The sequence below is a fragment of the Crocodylus siamensis genome, chromosome 1 (assembly GCF_052110815.1).
Source record: "Crocodylus siamensis isolate JL-2025a chromosome 1, ASM5211081v1, whole genome shotgun sequence".
Classification (NCBI taxonomy): domain Eukaryota; kingdom Metazoa; phylum Chordata; order Crocodylia; family Crocodylidae; genus Crocodylus; species Crocodylus siamensis.
In genome coordinates this window covers 196,681,632-196,699,540 of record NC_143395.1, presented here as the reverse complement: position 1 = coordinate 196,699,540, position 17,909 = coordinate 196,681,632, and the positions used below count along the sequence as shown (strand labels likewise).

The 17,909-nt window shown below is 49.3% G+C and overlaps 1 protein-coding gene across 1 annotated transcript in view; it reads left to right on the top strand.

Annotated features, from left to right (window-relative positions):
- The first annotated feature begins 7,734 nt into the window (after nt 1–7,734).
- The window catches only part of XRN2 (5'-3' exoribonuclease 2), a 100,903-nt gene continuing 90,728 nt past the window's right edge, over nt 7,735–17,909 (top strand). Inside the window, exon 1 of the mRNA XM_090051922.1 lies at nt 7,735–7,893. Within this exon, the coding sequence (XP_089908048.1) occupies nt 7,819–7,893 (75 nt within the window). The 5' untranslated portion in view covers nt 7,735–7,818. The remainder of the gene's footprint in view (nt 7,894–17,909) is intronic.

Genomic DNA, 17,909 nt, shown 5'->3' with positions numbered 1-17,909 from the left:
GCAGCAAACAGCAATTTGCTAGCAGTTTGCTTCCCCCTCTTTGAAGGGGTAGCCTTTAAGGTAAGTTCTTTCTTTAAGAGTAACTTATCTACCTATATTTAGTATAAATTGCTAAAACTCAGCAGTCAGACCAATACTTAAATCCCTTGTTTAACTGGAATCCATAGTGAGGGGGAGTTCACTAGAGAGTTAGCCTGGGAACCCTCTCTCACCTTCCGTCACTGTAAGCTTGGCAAGGGGAAGCAGATTAGCAGGGAAAAAGGAACCATTTGGGACTAAGAAGCAGCAAACAGGCCAGTTTACGGGGGGGTTTGTTAGGGAAGGTCTTCTTGGAGAGAGGGGCAGGAAGAGAGGTGATGGATTAAGAGAGACAGAGAAATGGCGGGAGGATGTCACAATGCCAGAGTCACTGCCACTGCCAGCTCTTCCTTGCACCTGAGAGGTGTCTGTCCAGGCGGGACCACTCATTGTTGAGGCTTCTACCTACATCCTGGTTTGGTGCTGTGGAGACTGATTTACAGGTTCCTTCCAGTGATAGCCAGTTGGGGGAGTGTCTGTGATGTGAACAGTGCCTTCTGGTGGTATCCCTTAGGGAGCAGGGAAGAGACTCAACCTAGTGAGGAGGATTAAAACTAGGTTAGCTGTGGCAGGGGGGAAGTGGGGTTGGAAATCACAGCCCTGAGGTAACTGGGGAAGTGGGTGACCCGGAGGAGGCACAAGTAGGAGGGGACAACAGAGAAGGCCTTCTCATTCTTCCTGAGAAAGTAGGGCAATTGTCTAGTTCCCTCAGGCATCTGTACATGAATGTATGGAGACTGGGAAACAAACAGGAAGAATTGGAAGTTCTTAAACAGTCATGGAACAATGATGCGATTGAATTATAGAAAACAAGGGTTGGAAGGGACCTTGGGAGGTCATCTAGTTCTACCCCCTGCTCAAAGCAGGACCATCACCAACTAGACCATCCCATCCAAAGTTTTGTCTAGCCAGGTCTTAAAAATCTCCGAGGATGGAGATTCCACCACCTCTCTGGATAACTTGTTCCAGTGCTTTACTACCCTCCTAGTGAGAGTGTGTTTTTTCCTGATATCTAACCTCCAATTCCCTTGCTGCAACTTGAGACCATTGCTCCTTGTTCTATCGTCTACCATCACTGAGAACAGCCTAGCTCCACTGGAATAACAGAGACTTGGTGTGGTATCTTGTATGACTGGAGCACTGTCATGGATGGGCATAAACTGTTCAGGAAGGACAAGCAGGGGAGAAGAGGAGTTGCTCTTTATAAAAGACCTGTACGATTGCTTAGAGCTCCAGTATGAAACTGGAGACAGCCTTGCTGAAAGTCTCTGGCATGAATGACACATGCCCCGGTGGTTGGGGTGGGGCATGGCGGTAGCGGGAGCATAGCGGCAGTAAGCGGGGGAGCTCCCACAGACGCCACCAGCAGTGTTGGTTGGGGGGGGGGGGATTAGGGAGCACTGACCAAGGGTCAGCGACCACCCGCAGCTGCCACTAGCAGCATGGGCAGCAGCCAACAGGGATTGCGGACTGCCCGCAGACGCCACCAGCAGTGTTGGTGGTGGGGTGGCAAGTAGCGACTGTTGTCAGCAGCGCCTTTTTGTAGGGGGTGCATTGCCACACTCGGGGGGTGCATGTGCACCCACTACATGTCACCCCTGGTCTCTGCGTTAGGGTCAGAAGGGAAACCAACAAAAGTGATGTCATGGTGGGTGTTTGCTATAGACCACCAGACCAGGAGGATGAAATGGAAGAGGCTTTCTTCAAACAGCTAGCGGAAGTTTCCTGATCACAGGCCCTGGGTCTCCTGGGGGACTTCAATCATCCTGACATCTGCTGTGGGGGCAATACAGCAGTGCACAGGCAATCCAGGAAGTTTTGGGAGGGTGTTGAGGACAACTTCCTGGTGCAAGCATTGGAGAGGCCAACTAGGGGCTGTACTCTTCTTCACCCGCTGTTCACAAACAGGGAAGAAATGGTGGGGAATGTAGAAGTGGTTGGCAACCTGAGTAGCAGCAACCATGAGATGACTGAGATCAGGATCCTGAGGGAAGGAGAGCAACAGACTATGGACCCTGAACTTCAGACAAGCAGACTTGGACTCGCTCAGGGAAGTGATAGGCAGGATCCCCTGGGAGCTCAGTCTGAGGCAGGAAAAGTGGTTGCATTTTAAAGAACCCTTACTGAGGGTGCAGGAATGAAACATTCTGAAACACAGGAAGACTAGCAAGTATGGCAGAAGGCCAGCTGGGCATATCAGTGAACTGCAGTGAGCTAAGCCACAAAAAGAAAGCCTACAAGAAGTGGAAACTTGAACAAATAACTAGGGAGGAGTATAAAAGTATTGCTCAGGCATGCAGGGATGAAATCAGGGTGGCTAAAGCACAATTGGAGTTGCAGCTCCCAAGAGATGTGAAGGGAAATGAGGTTTCTACAGGTATGTCAACAACAGGAGGAAGATCAGGGGAAGTGTGGGTCCCTTACTGAATAGGGGAGGCAACCTTGTGACAGATGATGCGGAAAAGGATGAAGTACTCAATGCCTTTTTTTACTTCAATATTCACAGGCAAAGTCAGCTCCAGACAACTACACTTGGCCACATAGTTTGAGGAGGAGGTGAGTAATCAACAGTGGGGAAAGAACAGGTTAGGGACTATTTAGAACAGCTGGACATGTACAAGTCCATGGGGCCAGACTCAATGCTCCCAAGGGTACTGAGGGAGTAGGCTGATGTGATTGCAAATCTGTTGACCATTATTTTTGAAAACTCATGGTGACTGGAAGAGGTCCCAGTTGACTGGAAAAGGACGAATATTTTGCCAATCTTTAAGGAAAGGAAAAAGGAAGATCTGGGGAACTACAAACTAGTTAGCCTCATCTCAGTCAGAATCATGGACCAGGTCCTCAAGGAATCCATTTCTAAGCACTTGGAGAAGAAGTTTATCAGGAACAGTCAGCATGGATTCAGCAAGGGCGAGTCATGCCTGACCACCCTGACTGCCTTCTGTGATGAGATGACTGGCTCTGTGGATATGGGGAAAGCAGTGGTTGTAATATACCTGGATGTTAGCAAGTCTTTTGATATGGTCTTCCACAACATTCTTGCAAGCAAGCTAAGGAAGTATGAGTTGGATGAATGGACTGTAAGGTAGATGGAAAACTGACTGGATCATCAGGCTCGAAGGGTAGTAATCAATGGCTCGATGTCTAGCTGGCAGCTGGTATCAAGTGGTGTGTCCCAAGGGTCAGTCCTAGGGCCAATTTTCTTCAATATTTTCATCAGTGATATGGAAGATGGGATGGAGTGCACTGTCAGCAAGTTTGCTGGGTGGAGCAGTAGATGCACTGAAAGGTAGGGTTAGGATTTAGAGAAACCTAGACAAATTGGAGCATTGGACCAAAAGAAACATCATGAAGTTCAATAAGGACAAGTGCAAAATCCTGCAGTTAGGATGGAACAATTCCATGCACCAGTACAGGCTGGGGGCTGACTGGCTGAACAGTAACTGCAGAAAAGGACTTGGAGGTTACAGTGGACAATAAGCTGAATAGGAGTCAGCAGTGAGCCCTTGTTGCTAAGGAATCTAACAACATACTGGGCTGCATTAGTAGGACCATTGCCAGCAGATTGAAGGAAGTGATTATTCCCCTCTGTTTGGCACTGGTGAGGCCCCACTACAGAAAGGAAGTGGACAAACTGGAGAGAGTCCAGCAGAGGGCAACAAAAATGGTTAGGGTGCTGGGACACATGACTTAGAGAGACTGAGGGAACATTGGAGGTGGTACAAGCACCTACACTGAACACCTTCAACAGTAAATTGGACACTTATCTTGCTGGGATCCTATGACTCCAGCTGACTTCCTGCCCTTTGGGTTGGGGGCTGGACTTGATCTTCCAAGGTCCCTTCCAGCCCTAATGTCTATGAAATCTATGAACTGGGCTTATTTACTCTGGAGAAGAAAAGACTGAAGGGAGGATTAATAACAGCTTTCAACTACCCGAAGAGTGGGTCTAAAGCAGATCGAGCTAGACTGTATTCAGTGGTGGCAGTAACAGAACAAGGAGCAATGGTCTCAAGTTACAGCAACAGAAGTTGAGGTTAGATCAGTGGTCACCAACTGGTCAATCCTGATTGACTGGTCGATTGGGGAGCCCCTGACAGTTGATGTCTGACTCTCCAGGCTGAGACTGACTGTCAGAGGCTCTGTGATAAGGAGCGGCAGGATGTAGCAGCAGCAGGACGCACGTGACTGGGCTGAGTTGAGCTGCACCCCCTGCCGCCGGGGCCAGGCATGGTGAGTGGGACGATCCCCCTCCACGGCCCCTGGCACCACATGAGTGGAGACCTGGCCAGGCTGGGGGAGGATTGGAGTCTGGGCAGCTCATCCAGGCATGCGGGGAGGCTCCTGCCACTGCACACACCCTAGCAGAGACCCGGGAGGGCATGTGCACCCCCAGTCTGTGTACAGGACAAGGTGGCTGCAGCTCGGGCCACAAAGCCCAGGGCGCAGCAGCAGCCACCTTGCCCTGCACAAAGACTGGGAGAACATGGGCAGGCAGTGTGGGGATGCAGTCAGGAAGGCCAACCGTACCTTGTCATGCATCCACAGATGCATCTCAAGCAGGTCCAAGGAGGTGATACTTCCCCTCTATGCGGCACTGGTCAGGCCGCAGCTGGAGTACTGCATCCAGTTCTGTGCGCCCCACTTCAAAAGGGATGTGGACAACATGGAGAGGGTCCAGAGGAGGACCACTCGCATGATCAGGGGGCAGCGGGGCAGGCCCTACGAGGAGAGGCTACGGGACCTGAACCTGTTCAGCCTCCACAAGAGAAGGCTGAGGGGGGATCTAGTGGCCTGTTATAAACTAGTCAGGGGGGATCAGCAGGCATTGGGGGAATCCCTGTTCCCCCAAGCACTGCCAGGAGTGACCAGGAATAACGGTCACAAGCTGGCAAAGGGTAGATTCAGATTAGACATCAGGAGGCGCCACTTCACAGTCAGGGCAGCTAGGATCTGGAACCAACTTCCAAGAGAAGTGGTGCAAGCTCCTACCCTGGGGGTGTTTAAGAGGAGGCTAGATGTACACCTTGCTGGGGTCATTTGACCCCAGTATTCTTTCCTGCCATGGCAGGGGATCGGACTAGATGATCTACTCCGGTCCCTTCCGACCCTAGAAACTATGAAACTATGTGCCCCCTTGGCCTTTGCTGGGATGTGTGCAGCAGTGGAAGCCCCCCAGCATTCCTGAATGAGCCACCCAGGCCCCACTCACCCTGTCCCGCCCCACTCCCTGCCTCACCGTGGGGGCCTTGATCTGTCCTCCTGCCTGTCCCGCTGACCTGCTGGGTGGGGCAGGAAGGGGCATGGTAGATCCTGGATTGCCCTTTACTTCAAAAAGTGATCCTCACCTTAAAAAGTTGGACACCACTGGGTTAGATATTAGGAAAATCTCTCTCACTACAAGAGTGGTGGAGCACTGGTTGGACATGGGGACTGTGTCTTTGCCAGCAAATGTGAAGTGTATGTAATAACGATGACATATTGTTATGTAGCACTTTTTGGTAAGATAGCTAACTTGAAGCCTTCAAAAGTCATGCAGGGGTCCTGGTTTTCTCTGATTTAAAAACTGCAAATTCTCTGATTAAAAACCCAAAATCCATGATAAAAATTAAAAGCCTCCCACAGCCCCTTCACCCAGCATTGCTGGTGCCCCTCACTCCTCCACAACAGCTCCACAGGCACAGACATGCAGACACAGATGCACATACAGACACTGACACCCACCCAAGCAGGTAAGTGTGTGTGTGGGGGGGAAGGGGCAGAGCAGGGCAGGGGAATGGGAAGGTGCTGGGAAGGTAGATCAAGAAGAGGAGGAGCGTGCCCCTGTATCCACTCCCAGGAGCAGGGCCAGGGGGTGAAGGCAGGGGTGCCACCCTACGGGCTACACATGTACCGGCCGGCCTGATGGGGGGGGGTTCGCACAAGGAGGTCACCACTGCAACTTTGCCGCTGCACCCTGCAGTACCATCCCACATCCACCCGCATGGCTTTGCAGGCAAGCAGTGCAGGGCGCAGCAGCGGCAGTGCAGTGGTGGCCGCTTTTGTGCAGGCCACATATGTGCCGCCTGGCCATGGGGAGAAAGGGGGGCTTGCATGCAGTGGCCACCACTGCACCGCCGCTTAAGCCTCATGACCGGTTGCATGGCTCTGGCGGTACAGGATGGTGGCAGCTGTGTGCCTGGCCAAGGGAGGGTGGGGGCTCTCATGAGGCTGGCTGCACGGCTCCATGGCCATGGCTCTGCAGTGACAGCGAGGGATAGTGGCTGTGGGAAGCAGGGGGGGGGGGGGGCTTGCACATGGCAGCTGCTGCCACTTACCTGTGGAGTCGTGCCAGCGGTGGTGGTCGCTGCATGCAAAACCTCCCTCCGCTGCTGCTACTATCGCAGAGCCATGCCTGTGGAGCTGTGCGGCTGGCCACAGGGTGGCACCAGTAGTGTGGTGGTGGCTGTGGCTGCCACGAGCAAATCCCCTGTCCTGCCAGCTGGGACGTGTGTGGCCTGCAAAGGGGCACCCCTGCCCTCACCCCACAGCCCTGCTCCTGGCTGCGTTTGCTGCCTGGGACTGGCAGTGCCCCTTGCTCTCTTGGCCCCCGGCCACCTTCCTGAGCCCTGCCCTACAACCCTCAAGCCCCACTTACCTCTAGGATCCAGGGGTGAAGGGTGAGCCTGAGCCTGAGCCTGAGCCGAGCTTTGGCTTACTCAGAGGCTCAGGCCCTGCCTTTCCCCCTCTTCCTCCCCCTCTGGGTAGGGCTGGGCATTTTCTGCCCTTTCTGCAATCAGCTCTTGTAGACTGGGGCCATGACAGCCTGCAAGACCTCTTTGCAAAAACCGAGAATCTGCTAAAACGGGAAACCCACATTTTCTCCGATTAAAAACAGGGAACCCGTGGTTTTCTCCGTTTTCCTGTGGGAAACGGAAAACCCAGATCCCTGGTCATGAGTCAGCCCCCTCAAAAATGAGACCAGCTTACCATTGATGAGATTTTAAAAATAAGAGATCAGATTTGTATAGGAAGTGTCGTGTATAAGAAATAATTCCACAAAGGAGTCACGGGGGCCTTGCACGTGAAAGAAAATGATGGAGCGTGTGCCATTATTTTTTCCATCTTCAAGTCCTTAGAGTCCCTGCATGGCATCTGTCACGTGTGCGGACGTGTGCATTACACCAATGATTATGGAATTGGTCTGAGGATTTAAATTTTCAGAGGCGAGGGGCAGGGAGCTGGTCCAAACCTTGGCTCTCTACCTCGCCCCATACGATCGTTTATGTTGTGAAGGGCGAAAAAAAGGATCTCTCTGCATCTCCTGGACTGTCTGCAAAGTGCAAACAAACTGTTGCATAAATACTATGCTTGCGAAGGCCCCCAAACGGTATTTCTACTTAAACCTCACGGCCGTGCCCGCCCCCCCTAGCCAGGGGCACTGTGAGCGGGTCACCCTGAGAGGGTAACAGAAACCTTCCCAGCCTCGCAGCCACCACCTACGTGACCCGTGCCCACATTCTTCAAGGCAAGCTTGGGCAAGACTGGCCCCGCCCCCGCTGCCCCTAGCAAGAACGCTGCGCAAGCGCGTGCCCGGCACAAAAATGGCAGCGTGGAAAGTGTCACGTGCTTCCTTTCCCCGCTCACTTCCTTTCCTAGCTGTCCCCGCGCCGCCCCTTGCCCCGGAAGTCCGGTTTGCCGCCGCTTCCCTCTCCACACCTTAGTTTCTAGCTGCGCGGCCGCTGCTGTTGCAGGGCCATGGGAGTCCCGGCCTTCTTCCGCTGGCTCAGCCGCAAGTACCCTTCTATCATCGTCAACTGCGTGGAAGAAAGGGTGAGACCAGCGTCGCCCCTTCCCCGGTCGGGCCCGCGCGCCCCTTACGTAACCCCCCAGCCCCTGCGTAATTCCATGGCTGGCGGGGGTCTTGCGTGACGGTGCCTCCGTTGCTGGGGCAGCGGTGGGGAGGTGACTCTTGGCTCCCCACCCCGTCCTGGCGTACGCGGGTCGGGCTCGTGCCGCGGCTCCGCTCGCCCCGGGTTGGCTGCGGTGGGTTGACGCTGTCTCTGTCATAGTGGAGGCGGTTGGAATGCACCGCCCTCCCCCCCCCCCACCAGCTGTTTACTCCTTTGTTGGGGTATGAGCACCCCCCGCACCCGCCCTTCGCTGAGCAGTGATTGCTTTGGGCAGCAGTGAAGCTGACCAGCACTTGCCTTAAAACAAAGGCATCATCATCGTTTAAAAAATATATAAGTGATTAATATAAAACCAAATTATTATTCAAGCAAAGTAAGGGAGTTTGTGCCCTGAAAACTTGCAACTAACTTTTTCCAGCTGTCTAGCTGGTATGATAAAAGAGATCATGTCTACCCAAAGAAGCTAGCTTGCCTCAAATAAGTTAACCAACTTCCTAGCAAGTTATAAGGTGGCCTTGTAGCTCTTGAACATAAGCGAACAATGTTGCTTTGAAGGCTGCCTTAAAAAGTTGCAATTAAAAGTTTGTAAATGTGGCTTGTTGAGGGGAAACTATCTTTTTGTTGCGGTTGAAGGCTGAATAACTTCCACTCTTTCTCTTAAAGAAGGCTGCCTGCTTTTTCTCTTAAAATACCTTCCCTTGCTATCTCCAGAAGGCTCTGAAGAGGGAGCGAGTTTGGAAGCGGAGATTTAAAACTAGTGTGCTTGAGAGGGCAAAAGGTTCTTGTTTGAAATGTCCTTGTTCTTCTCAGTTCTTGTTTGAAACTTTTTAATAAATTTTTGTTTGTGTCTGTTTACATCAAATTTGCGAAGGACGCTTCAGAAGGAAAGCTGCCTTTGTTTTGGGTGGGCTCTTAAAAGGTTCCTACTTCAGGTTCAAGTACTCCACCAAACACAGAGGCATTTTGGTCCTCCCTGCCCTCCCCCCCCCCAAACAAAACAAAACAAAAAACACAAAAAACAGAAATATTGAACAACCAGCTTCCATTTTTGTTGGCACTGTTTACAGATTGTCAGTGCTAAGTCTTGCCTTCTTATTTGAAGGCAGATGCTGTAGGTGATGCTTTTAACATTCTGGTATGTGTATTGGATTAGTGTCCACTGAACATGTATATGCTGAATCTACATGTTAGGTAGGGCCTCTTTCTCCTGCTAGAAACTGCTTTCCTTCCTGCAAGAAGCTAGCTTTTGAGGGTAAGGAAGGGATGCTGTTTGCTGGGGTTGGAGAAATCAGTTGGATGCTGAGAGAGAAGGACAGTAGCAGTACAGAGAGTTTTACACACATCAATCTCAAAGTACTGTGGGAGAAGTGTTTCACTGAACTGACTCATGCTGCCACACGCAGCCACTTTTCTCATGTTTGGTTTCTGGAATTCATAGAAGTGATTGCCAAAAAAAAGGGACTGGTAGAAATAAGTACTAAGAGCTAAAAAAAGAAAGTGTGCACAACCATTTGGAGATTATGGTAATAGGGGCTGAGGAAGTGTGTGAGGCTTGTCTGCACAGCAAAGTTATGGAGTGAGGTACAGTGTGAATTGACACTGTAGTAGTGTCCATACATTTGGTGTTGCAGTGAGCACAAGGTAGCTTGCTTTGCTTCAGAGCTTGTTGTAGTCCCTTCTTTGTGTGGACCAAAACCCTAAAATGTGTGAGAGTGGAGAGTTAACTGAAAAGCTGAGAAAGAGAAGTGGTTGCTCAGTTGTCGTTATTTATATTTACTTACTGTACCTTTTTGTTTCTCACTATCAGCTATCATATTTAAGTTGGAATTTGAAGGATAACTTTTCTATATTTTAAAACATGTCCCTAGTTTGGATTACCTTCAGTTGCTTACTTTTTTCCTGACACTTAACCCAATCTTTAGCGGTTGGTGTTACTCTTATGCAATGATTTTGCTGGTCAAAGCAACATTAAGGAACCTGCTTTTTAGGGGTGCACCAATAGAGATTTTTGCGGATGATACTGATAGCCAATTTTTAAGGAGGCACATTGGCCAATGCTGATCCTATTTCCAATACCAACCCTGCAGCATGGAGAGCTGCCTCCAGCTGCTAAGTCTTGTGTGGGGGGAGGGAAGGGGCTAGGGGGCAGATCAAGGCCCCTGGGGGGTTGGGTCTGGGTCCTCCCAGCTGGGAAGGGCACAGGACAGTGCCGTGGCTCATCTGTGGGGATGGGGAGGATGGCTTCTGCCACTCATGTGAGAGCTGCTGGTTTAGTGACTCCTGCTGCTGCTTCCGCTGCTTGTTTGAGAGGGCAGCGGGGGGGTATACCCCCAGGTCTGTGCGGGGTGAGCTGGGGCCAGGGCTGCACCAAGCTCTGCCTGACAGCAGCCTCCCCTGTAGCCCCTTTCCCAGTGCAGCCCTGCCCAGCCCCGCCAGGAAGAGTTTGGTGCAGATCCGGGGACACACACCTACCCTCCCAGATGAGCGGTGGGAGCTGCCGGATGAGCAGGCGAGGGCTGAACAAGTCGCCAGACTAGAGGCTCCCACAGGAGTGGCACACAATGGTAGCCCTCCCCGCAACAGGCCGCTGCTCCATCCCATGCCTGCCCCAGCCCCCTGCCTCCCTCCCTACGGGGGGCCTTGATCTGCCCCCCAGTCCCTTCCCACCTCCCTCGATACCAGTCTTACCAGCTGGAGGCAGCTCTCCACACTGCGGGACTATGCTTCTCACTCCTGTGCTGCACTGTGGCTGCATGCATGCATGGGCCATTTATCAGCCAAATTATCAGCCTGATATGGCTGATTTCTGATATATTAAATTTTCTTTGTGTAGGCACCACTACAGCTTTTGGTTGATAACACTTTTCCCTTACTTCTGCAAACCAGAAAATGGTGAGGTTTAACTCACTGTTGGTATCTAATTCTTGTTCCAGAAATAAGGAATAGAAATTCCAGGTTTTATTGCTTTTAAGATTTATGTAGTAAAAAAATTTAAATTAGTGGTTTTCAGCCTGTGGTCCTTGGACACCCTCAGGGTTCATAGATTGTCCAGAGGGTCCATTAAAGGTGATATGATTAACCAAAAGTATGTGAATACCCACACTTAGAATTTAAAGGGGTCTGCACCTCCATTCAAATTTTTTTTAGAGGCCCACAAATGAAAAAAGGTTGAAAACCACTGGTTTAGATTAACCCAATATTGTATGTTTTTTATTCAGTGGTGGTCTATAGCTTCCGTTTGGATTCTACTGTGTGATGGGTGAGCTGCTGTACCATACCTGTAAGCACTGAAGTACAATTTGGAGCCTAACCATTTAAATAGGGGCTGACCCCTTTGTCTATATGAGAAAACTATTCAAAAATAAGATTGTGAAGCTGAAGCCCATTAGTGGTTTTGGAATAATTCCCTACATGAAGATTTATTCTGGAGTACCTGTTTGCATGGGGAGCTATTACAAATAATAGTAGATGTTTTGGTTAGTTTTCCCCAAGTAAACAAGCTCTAGAAGTAGCTTTAGTGCACTTGTATCTTTGTTAATTGTGGCCTCTTCCAGGAGACCCCATGGCAATCAGGATAAATTATCTCTGGGAAGATTGTAGAGTGATTAGTCTGTGGTAGTAGTACTTCACTTGTAAAGCAGTATTGGTTTACTATAACATAAAGGTATTTCTGTGGTAGATTCAGCCAAAGGAATTGCCCTTTGGCTCTATCTGCAGTATTTCAAGGTTCCCATAAGCCAAAGGTACCAAATTAACCTTGTGCCCTGAACCAGATTCAAACCGTGAGGCTCCTTGTAGGTTGCTTCCAGCCTGGAGCATGTGGTGGCAATAGCTCCAGCATGGGGGCTTATAGCACAGCTCAAGCCCCTGCCACATGGAGTGGGCTGGGGCTGCTGTTGCATGCCCATACAGCAGCTGTAGCTCCAGGACAGGGTATGCAGTGACAGTGGGGGCAGCAGCCAAGCAGTTAGGTCTGTCACAGCAGTGACAGATGAAGTGGCTAGAAGACAACCTGGGATGTATCAGCCCTTTCTTGTCATCCTGCCACTGTATGTACTAGGGCCCATGGGCCCCAGATTCTGCAGCAGGCCACCTGCCACATATGCCCAATTTCCAGGGCTCTGTCTGTAATCCATTGGGCCAGATAAAGTAACTCTGTTGGTCGGATCTTGCCCAGGGGCCATATGTTTGACCCCTCTGCTTTAGACCTTTCCAAGCCTCATGTGTTATGAAGGGACAAGAGAGGTGTGGGTGAATGTGCCCATTATCTATGAATGCCTGCCTGCTGTCCAATTTCCAAATGCTTTAAAAACCATCCAGAAGTTGATTATTAGACGCTTCCTAAAATTTTTCCTCTAAATAAACTTGAGATATGCTTCCCTCATACCCTGGAAGGGTTACATTATTCCAGTGGGAAGAAGCAAATATATTTGACAAAATATGGAATATTTTGCCTTATAGTTACTAAAAATCTAGCCTTTAATTTTGCTTTCTAAACTGTAGCTTGAGTTTTGGGGAAAGATCAGTGAATGTTTTTAACTGCACAACTTTAGCAGCAACTAAACATTGATAACAATGTCTAACTAGAATTATAATGAAATCTTGTAGGGTATTTACTTTTAAATATAGAAGTCTAGTTTAGAATAATAGAAAATTTAGGGTTGAGAGGGAGCTCAGAAGATTATCTAGTCCACCCCCTTGCTCAAAGCAGGACCATCCCCCATTATATCACCCCAGCCAAGGCTTTGTTTAGCAGGGTCTTAAAAACCTCCCAGGCTGGAGATTCCACCCTCCTAGTAAAAGAGATTTTCCTAATATCTAAACTTCCCTTACTGCAACTTGAGACCATTGCTTCATGTTCTGTCATCTGCCACCACTGAGAACAGTCTAGCTCCATCCTCTTCCGACCCACCCTTTAGGTAGTTGAAGGCTGTTATTAAATCCCCCCTCAGTCTTCTGTTCTGCAGACTAAATAAGCCCAGTTCCCTCAGGCTTTCCTCCTCATTCATGTGTCTCAGCCCCCTCACCATTTTCACTGCCCTCTGGTGGTCTCTCCAATTTGTCCACATCCTTTCTGTAGTGGGAGGCCCAAAACTGAATACAGTACTCCAGACGTAGCCTCAACAGTGCCAAATGGAGAGGAAGAATCACTTCCCTTGATCTGCTGGCAGTGTTCCTACTAGTGCAGCCCAGTATGCTGTTAGCTGCCTTCACACCAAGAGCACACTGGCTCATATTTAGCTTCTTGCCTACTGTAACCCCTAGGTCCTTTTATGCAGAGCTGCTGCTTAGCCAATCAGCCCCCAACCTGTACTGGTGCATGGGATTGTTTGGCCTAAATACAGAACTTTATATTTCTCCTTTCTGAACATTATAAGAGGTTTCCTGTGGTCCAGTTCTCCCATTTGTCTAGTTCTCCCTGTACCCTAGCCCTACCCACCAGCATATCTAGTCTCCCAGCTTGGTGTCATCTGCAAACTTGCTGAGGGTGCACTCTGTGCCATCTTCCAGGTAATTGAATATATTGAACAAAACTGGCCCTGGGACCAACCCTTGGGTAACTCCACTTGATACCAGCTGCCATCTAGACGTTAATTACTGACCTTTGAGCCTCATGATCCAGCCAATTTTCCATCCACCTTCCAGTCCATTCATCTAACCCGTACTTCCTTAGCTTGCTTATGAGAATGTTGTGGGAGGCTAACAGGGTCCTGCTCCAGGGGTGGTGGTGATATCCCTGGAATCCAATCAGCCCTTATCAACTTTGCTGTCTTTTGCTGTCTCTGGGCAATCTTGTCTCCTTGCCTGTTATTCCTTGATGAAATCCCACTTTTAGGAAAGGGAGGCTTCCCAAGTTAGATCTCCTCATGAGCGCTGGTGTCATTGTTCATCGCATCAAGGGCTAATTTCATAGAGACTGTCCTCTCCAGCATCCTCTCCCATGCCTTGCAGATGTTAATCATTCCTCCCTCTCTCTCTTTCTCTGCTGTTCCTAACTCCCTTTTCATGCTACTTGCCCCTTGGTCCTGCTGACATGAACCCATCCTGGGCTATGGGCTTCTGGCTCCAGTCCCCATCCCTCCTGGGCTATAGGCTACTTGGTCCTCTTGGTTTCCAGCTGTGAGCCCCATTTTTTGGCCTCTCTCTTTGGGCCTTGGCCCGAGTCCTAGGTCAGTTGAGACTCATGGGCTTTCCTGGCCCTGCCTGTCTCTGGCTGTGGCTCTCGTTGGCCTTTGGCCCCTATCTCTGGGCCCTGACCCTGTTTCTGAGTCAGTGAGACCTTTGAGCTCCCTGTTTGGACCTCCTCTTCCCCTTAGTCCCTTCCTCAAACCTCCAGAATTGCTTATCACAACTCAGAAGTTAACCAGGAGCCCTGCTGCCCAGGAGCTCAGCTTATCCTGGGTCTTGGGGCTAGACTGCCCCCTGCTGGTCAGCTGACTCTAACTGATTCCTGCCATACCTGCAGGCTGCTTCTAACGCAGCCTGTCTTCTTAAAGTAGCAAGACCACCAAGCCTCCTGCTATATAGACCATATCAAAAGCCTTGCTAAAGTCAAGGTATATCACATCTACTGTTCTCCCCACATCCACAGAACCAGTCACCTCATCATAGAAGGCAGTCAGGTTGGTCAGGCATGACTTGTCCTTGGTGAATCCATGCTGACTGTTCCTGATCAGCTTCTTCTCCAAGTGCCTAGCAGTGTATTGCTTGAGGATATGCTCCATGTTTTTTCCAGCGACTCGGGTGAGACTGACCAGTCCATGGTTACCCGGACCCTCCTCCTTCTTTTCTTAAAGATGCGTACTGTATATGCCCTTTCTCAGTCATCCAGGACCTCTCCCAGCCACCATGAGTTTTCAGAGATAATGACCAGCATCGCTGCAGTCACGTCAGCCAAGTCCCTCAGCACACCTTTGGGTGCATCGTGTCCAGCCCCATGGACTTGTATGTGTCCAGCTTTATCTAAATAGTCCCTAATCCAGCAGTGGGCCATTATTTTGGCTGGAGGGCCACTTAACGAGTTTGGGTGAGCTGTTGAGAGTCACATGGGTAGCCCTGCTCCCTGACAGGTGCCCTGCTCCCTGGTTGCCATCTTGAGACTGGAAGGCCCGCCCCCTAAACCCTTGACCTTTGCCACCAGAAGTCCCTCCCCTTGCCCCTGGAAGTACTCCTTTTGACAAGGGTGTTGCTGTCTTGGAACCAGAAAAAACCCCAAATTCTTTTCTAAAAATCAAACATCTACTACAATATATATTAATTCATTTTCAAAAAATATTTTTGTTCTGATTTGCATGCGTTTGTGTAGTGTACATAGAGGTGATTGTATAATAGCTTAAAATGAAGTCTTTTGTATATTGTGGGGGAGGAGTGTGAGGGATGTGGGTGGGGACTGGGTACGTGTGAGGGGATGTGTGTGTGGGGGTGTATGGGGAAAGGTGGGTGTTTTGTGGAGGGTGAATAGGTGTGGGGGGCTTGGGGTAGGTGTGGGGTTTGTGGGAGGCTGTGACTGTCAGAGGGATGGGGTGTCAGGTGCAGGATGGTTTTGTGGGGTATACAGTGCAAGAGGATGGTGGTTGTAGTGTAGTGCTGAGTGTGTTGGGCTCCAGGACCATAGTGTTGAACTTCTTGAAGATGCTGCAGACTGCCACTGCTGCTTCCCCCTCACCTGCACACCCGGCACTCTGGCATGACCTGGTTCCCAACTGGGTCCTGCTGCACCGTGCAGTCCTGGCCAAGCAGCCAGGAACTGTATGGTACTGGAGCCAGTTTGGCCTGGCCAGCACTGCACGGAGCCAGCTGGGAATTGCAGGGGCAGGCTGGCTCCTGCTGCGTTGGCAGGGAGGGGAGGTAGCTGGCCTGGCTCCATAGAGCCCCTGCCAGCCTGGGTTTCATGCTCCTTCTGCCCCACCAGCATGGGCCCAATGCTCCAGCCCAACTGTTGCTGTGCTTCTGCCTGCCCACTCACTATTTCTCTCTACCCCCTCACCTGCCACCACTGCCATCGCCATTTCCCCACCTTCTGCCTCTGCTGCTTCTTCCCCCACCTCAGCCTGCTAGCAGTGTGTGGTTCCTGGTAGTGTGGTCAGGACTTCAGAACGCAGCAGGAGCCAGCCCAGCCCCCGCATACTAGGGCCATCACCAGTGGTCCTCCCCTCCCCATTTTTTATCTTTCTGCAATTTCAGCAGAGAGAGGTAGGGAACAACCCCAGGGTCATCAGGCTAGAAACGTCTGCTAGCTTACTGTCCATTGTAACCCCCAGGTCCTTTTCTGCAGAGGTACTGCCCAGCCAGTCAGTCTCCAGCCTATACCAGTGCACGGGATTGTTGTGTCCTAAGTGCAGAACTTTCCACTTGTCCTCGTTTTGCTGAACCTCATGAGTTTTCTTTTGGCCCAGTCTTCCAACTTGTCTAGGTCACTCTGAATCCTAGCCATACCCTGGAGCTTATCTATTACTCCCCCCAACTTGGTGTCATCTGCAAGATTGAGACTTAAGATCACTTGCCCACACCCAGACTTCAACTGCAAACATTTTGGTTCCCAGCTTACTACTCAGGCCCTTCAGCCACAACAGAGGGCTATATTTTGCCAATTGTATCGGTGTCGGCTGATGTGGCTACTTAATAATAGGTCATCAGTATTGGCTAAAAAAAATCTTTATCAGTGCATCCCTAATGAGAAGGCCTTTCCTGTTGCCCCCTCCTGCTTGTGCTTCCTTCAGGTCACCTGCTTCCCCACTTACCTCAGGACTTTTTTCTCCATCCCCTGGTAAGCCTAGTTTTAAAGCCCTTCTCACTAGGTTAGTGTGCTTGTCTGCAAAAAACCTGTTCTCTCTGTCAGGTGGATCCTATCTCTTCCTAGCAGTCCTTGGAACAACATCCCATGGTCAAAGAAGCCAAAGCGTCTTAATGTATCTTTTGATCACACATGATCTCTACCCTTTTTAAGAGTCAAATTATTAATGCATAGTCTCTGATCCTATTTCTATCCTTATAATATAACATCTTCATATCCTAGCATAAAGCTGACTCATTCTTCTGAGGTTAAATATAATCTTAAGTGACTAACGTGGGACCATGCTTTTCCGTTTTCAAAGAGGATTTACTGTTAGGGGAATAAATAAAACTTCTTAGAGAAACAGGTTAGATTTACCATAAATTTAGGGCCAGATTCTTTTCCAACATGAATAAGGATTCATATTGAGTGGCATTATGTTTCATAAATAAATAATGATTACAGGGGGACTGCTTGGGAATAATGTGCATTCATTATTACTGTTGATATTCAAATCTGGCCATTAAATCTGAAAGTGAATAGGATAGTAGTAAGAAGCTTACTGATGCAAAGGAATTCAAAGTTTCTTCACAATGTAATCAATTCTGTATGTGTTTTGGGATTGCTTATAAATCTTCCTAATCAGAAATGTTATATCCCCTCATAATGTATCTCCTTGAAATATTAACCAATTGATCCTTCTTCTCGTACCTTGCAAGATTATTTCTTTTTTCTTAAATCTGATTAATCTTTTTCTCAAACCAAGCTGAAAGAATGAGAGAGAGATCTTGAAGATAATAAAAAATCTTGGGGAGAATATTCTTAATCAAATTCACATGAACTAATAAAGTGACAGCTAAAGTATTTTATTTGAAGATTTATTTTCAATGGTTTCAAAAGAGGTTGTAGATTAAAAGTGAACAGTTTAGTTATATCGCAAGAGATATCACTTCCAGATGCTTAAACCCATTACAGGACTGTTTTTACATTGAAAATGTGATGGAGGTACTTTGGGGGTATGAGCATGTAAGGGTAAAGTTGCTGACTTAGTGCTCTGCAGTTTGGAACTGAACAGCTTTCCCAAGTCTTTTAAAAGAGATTGAAAATAAGTATAATCTTGGAGGTAAAGCGAAGAGGGCAATTTTCTTTTCTGTATCACATAT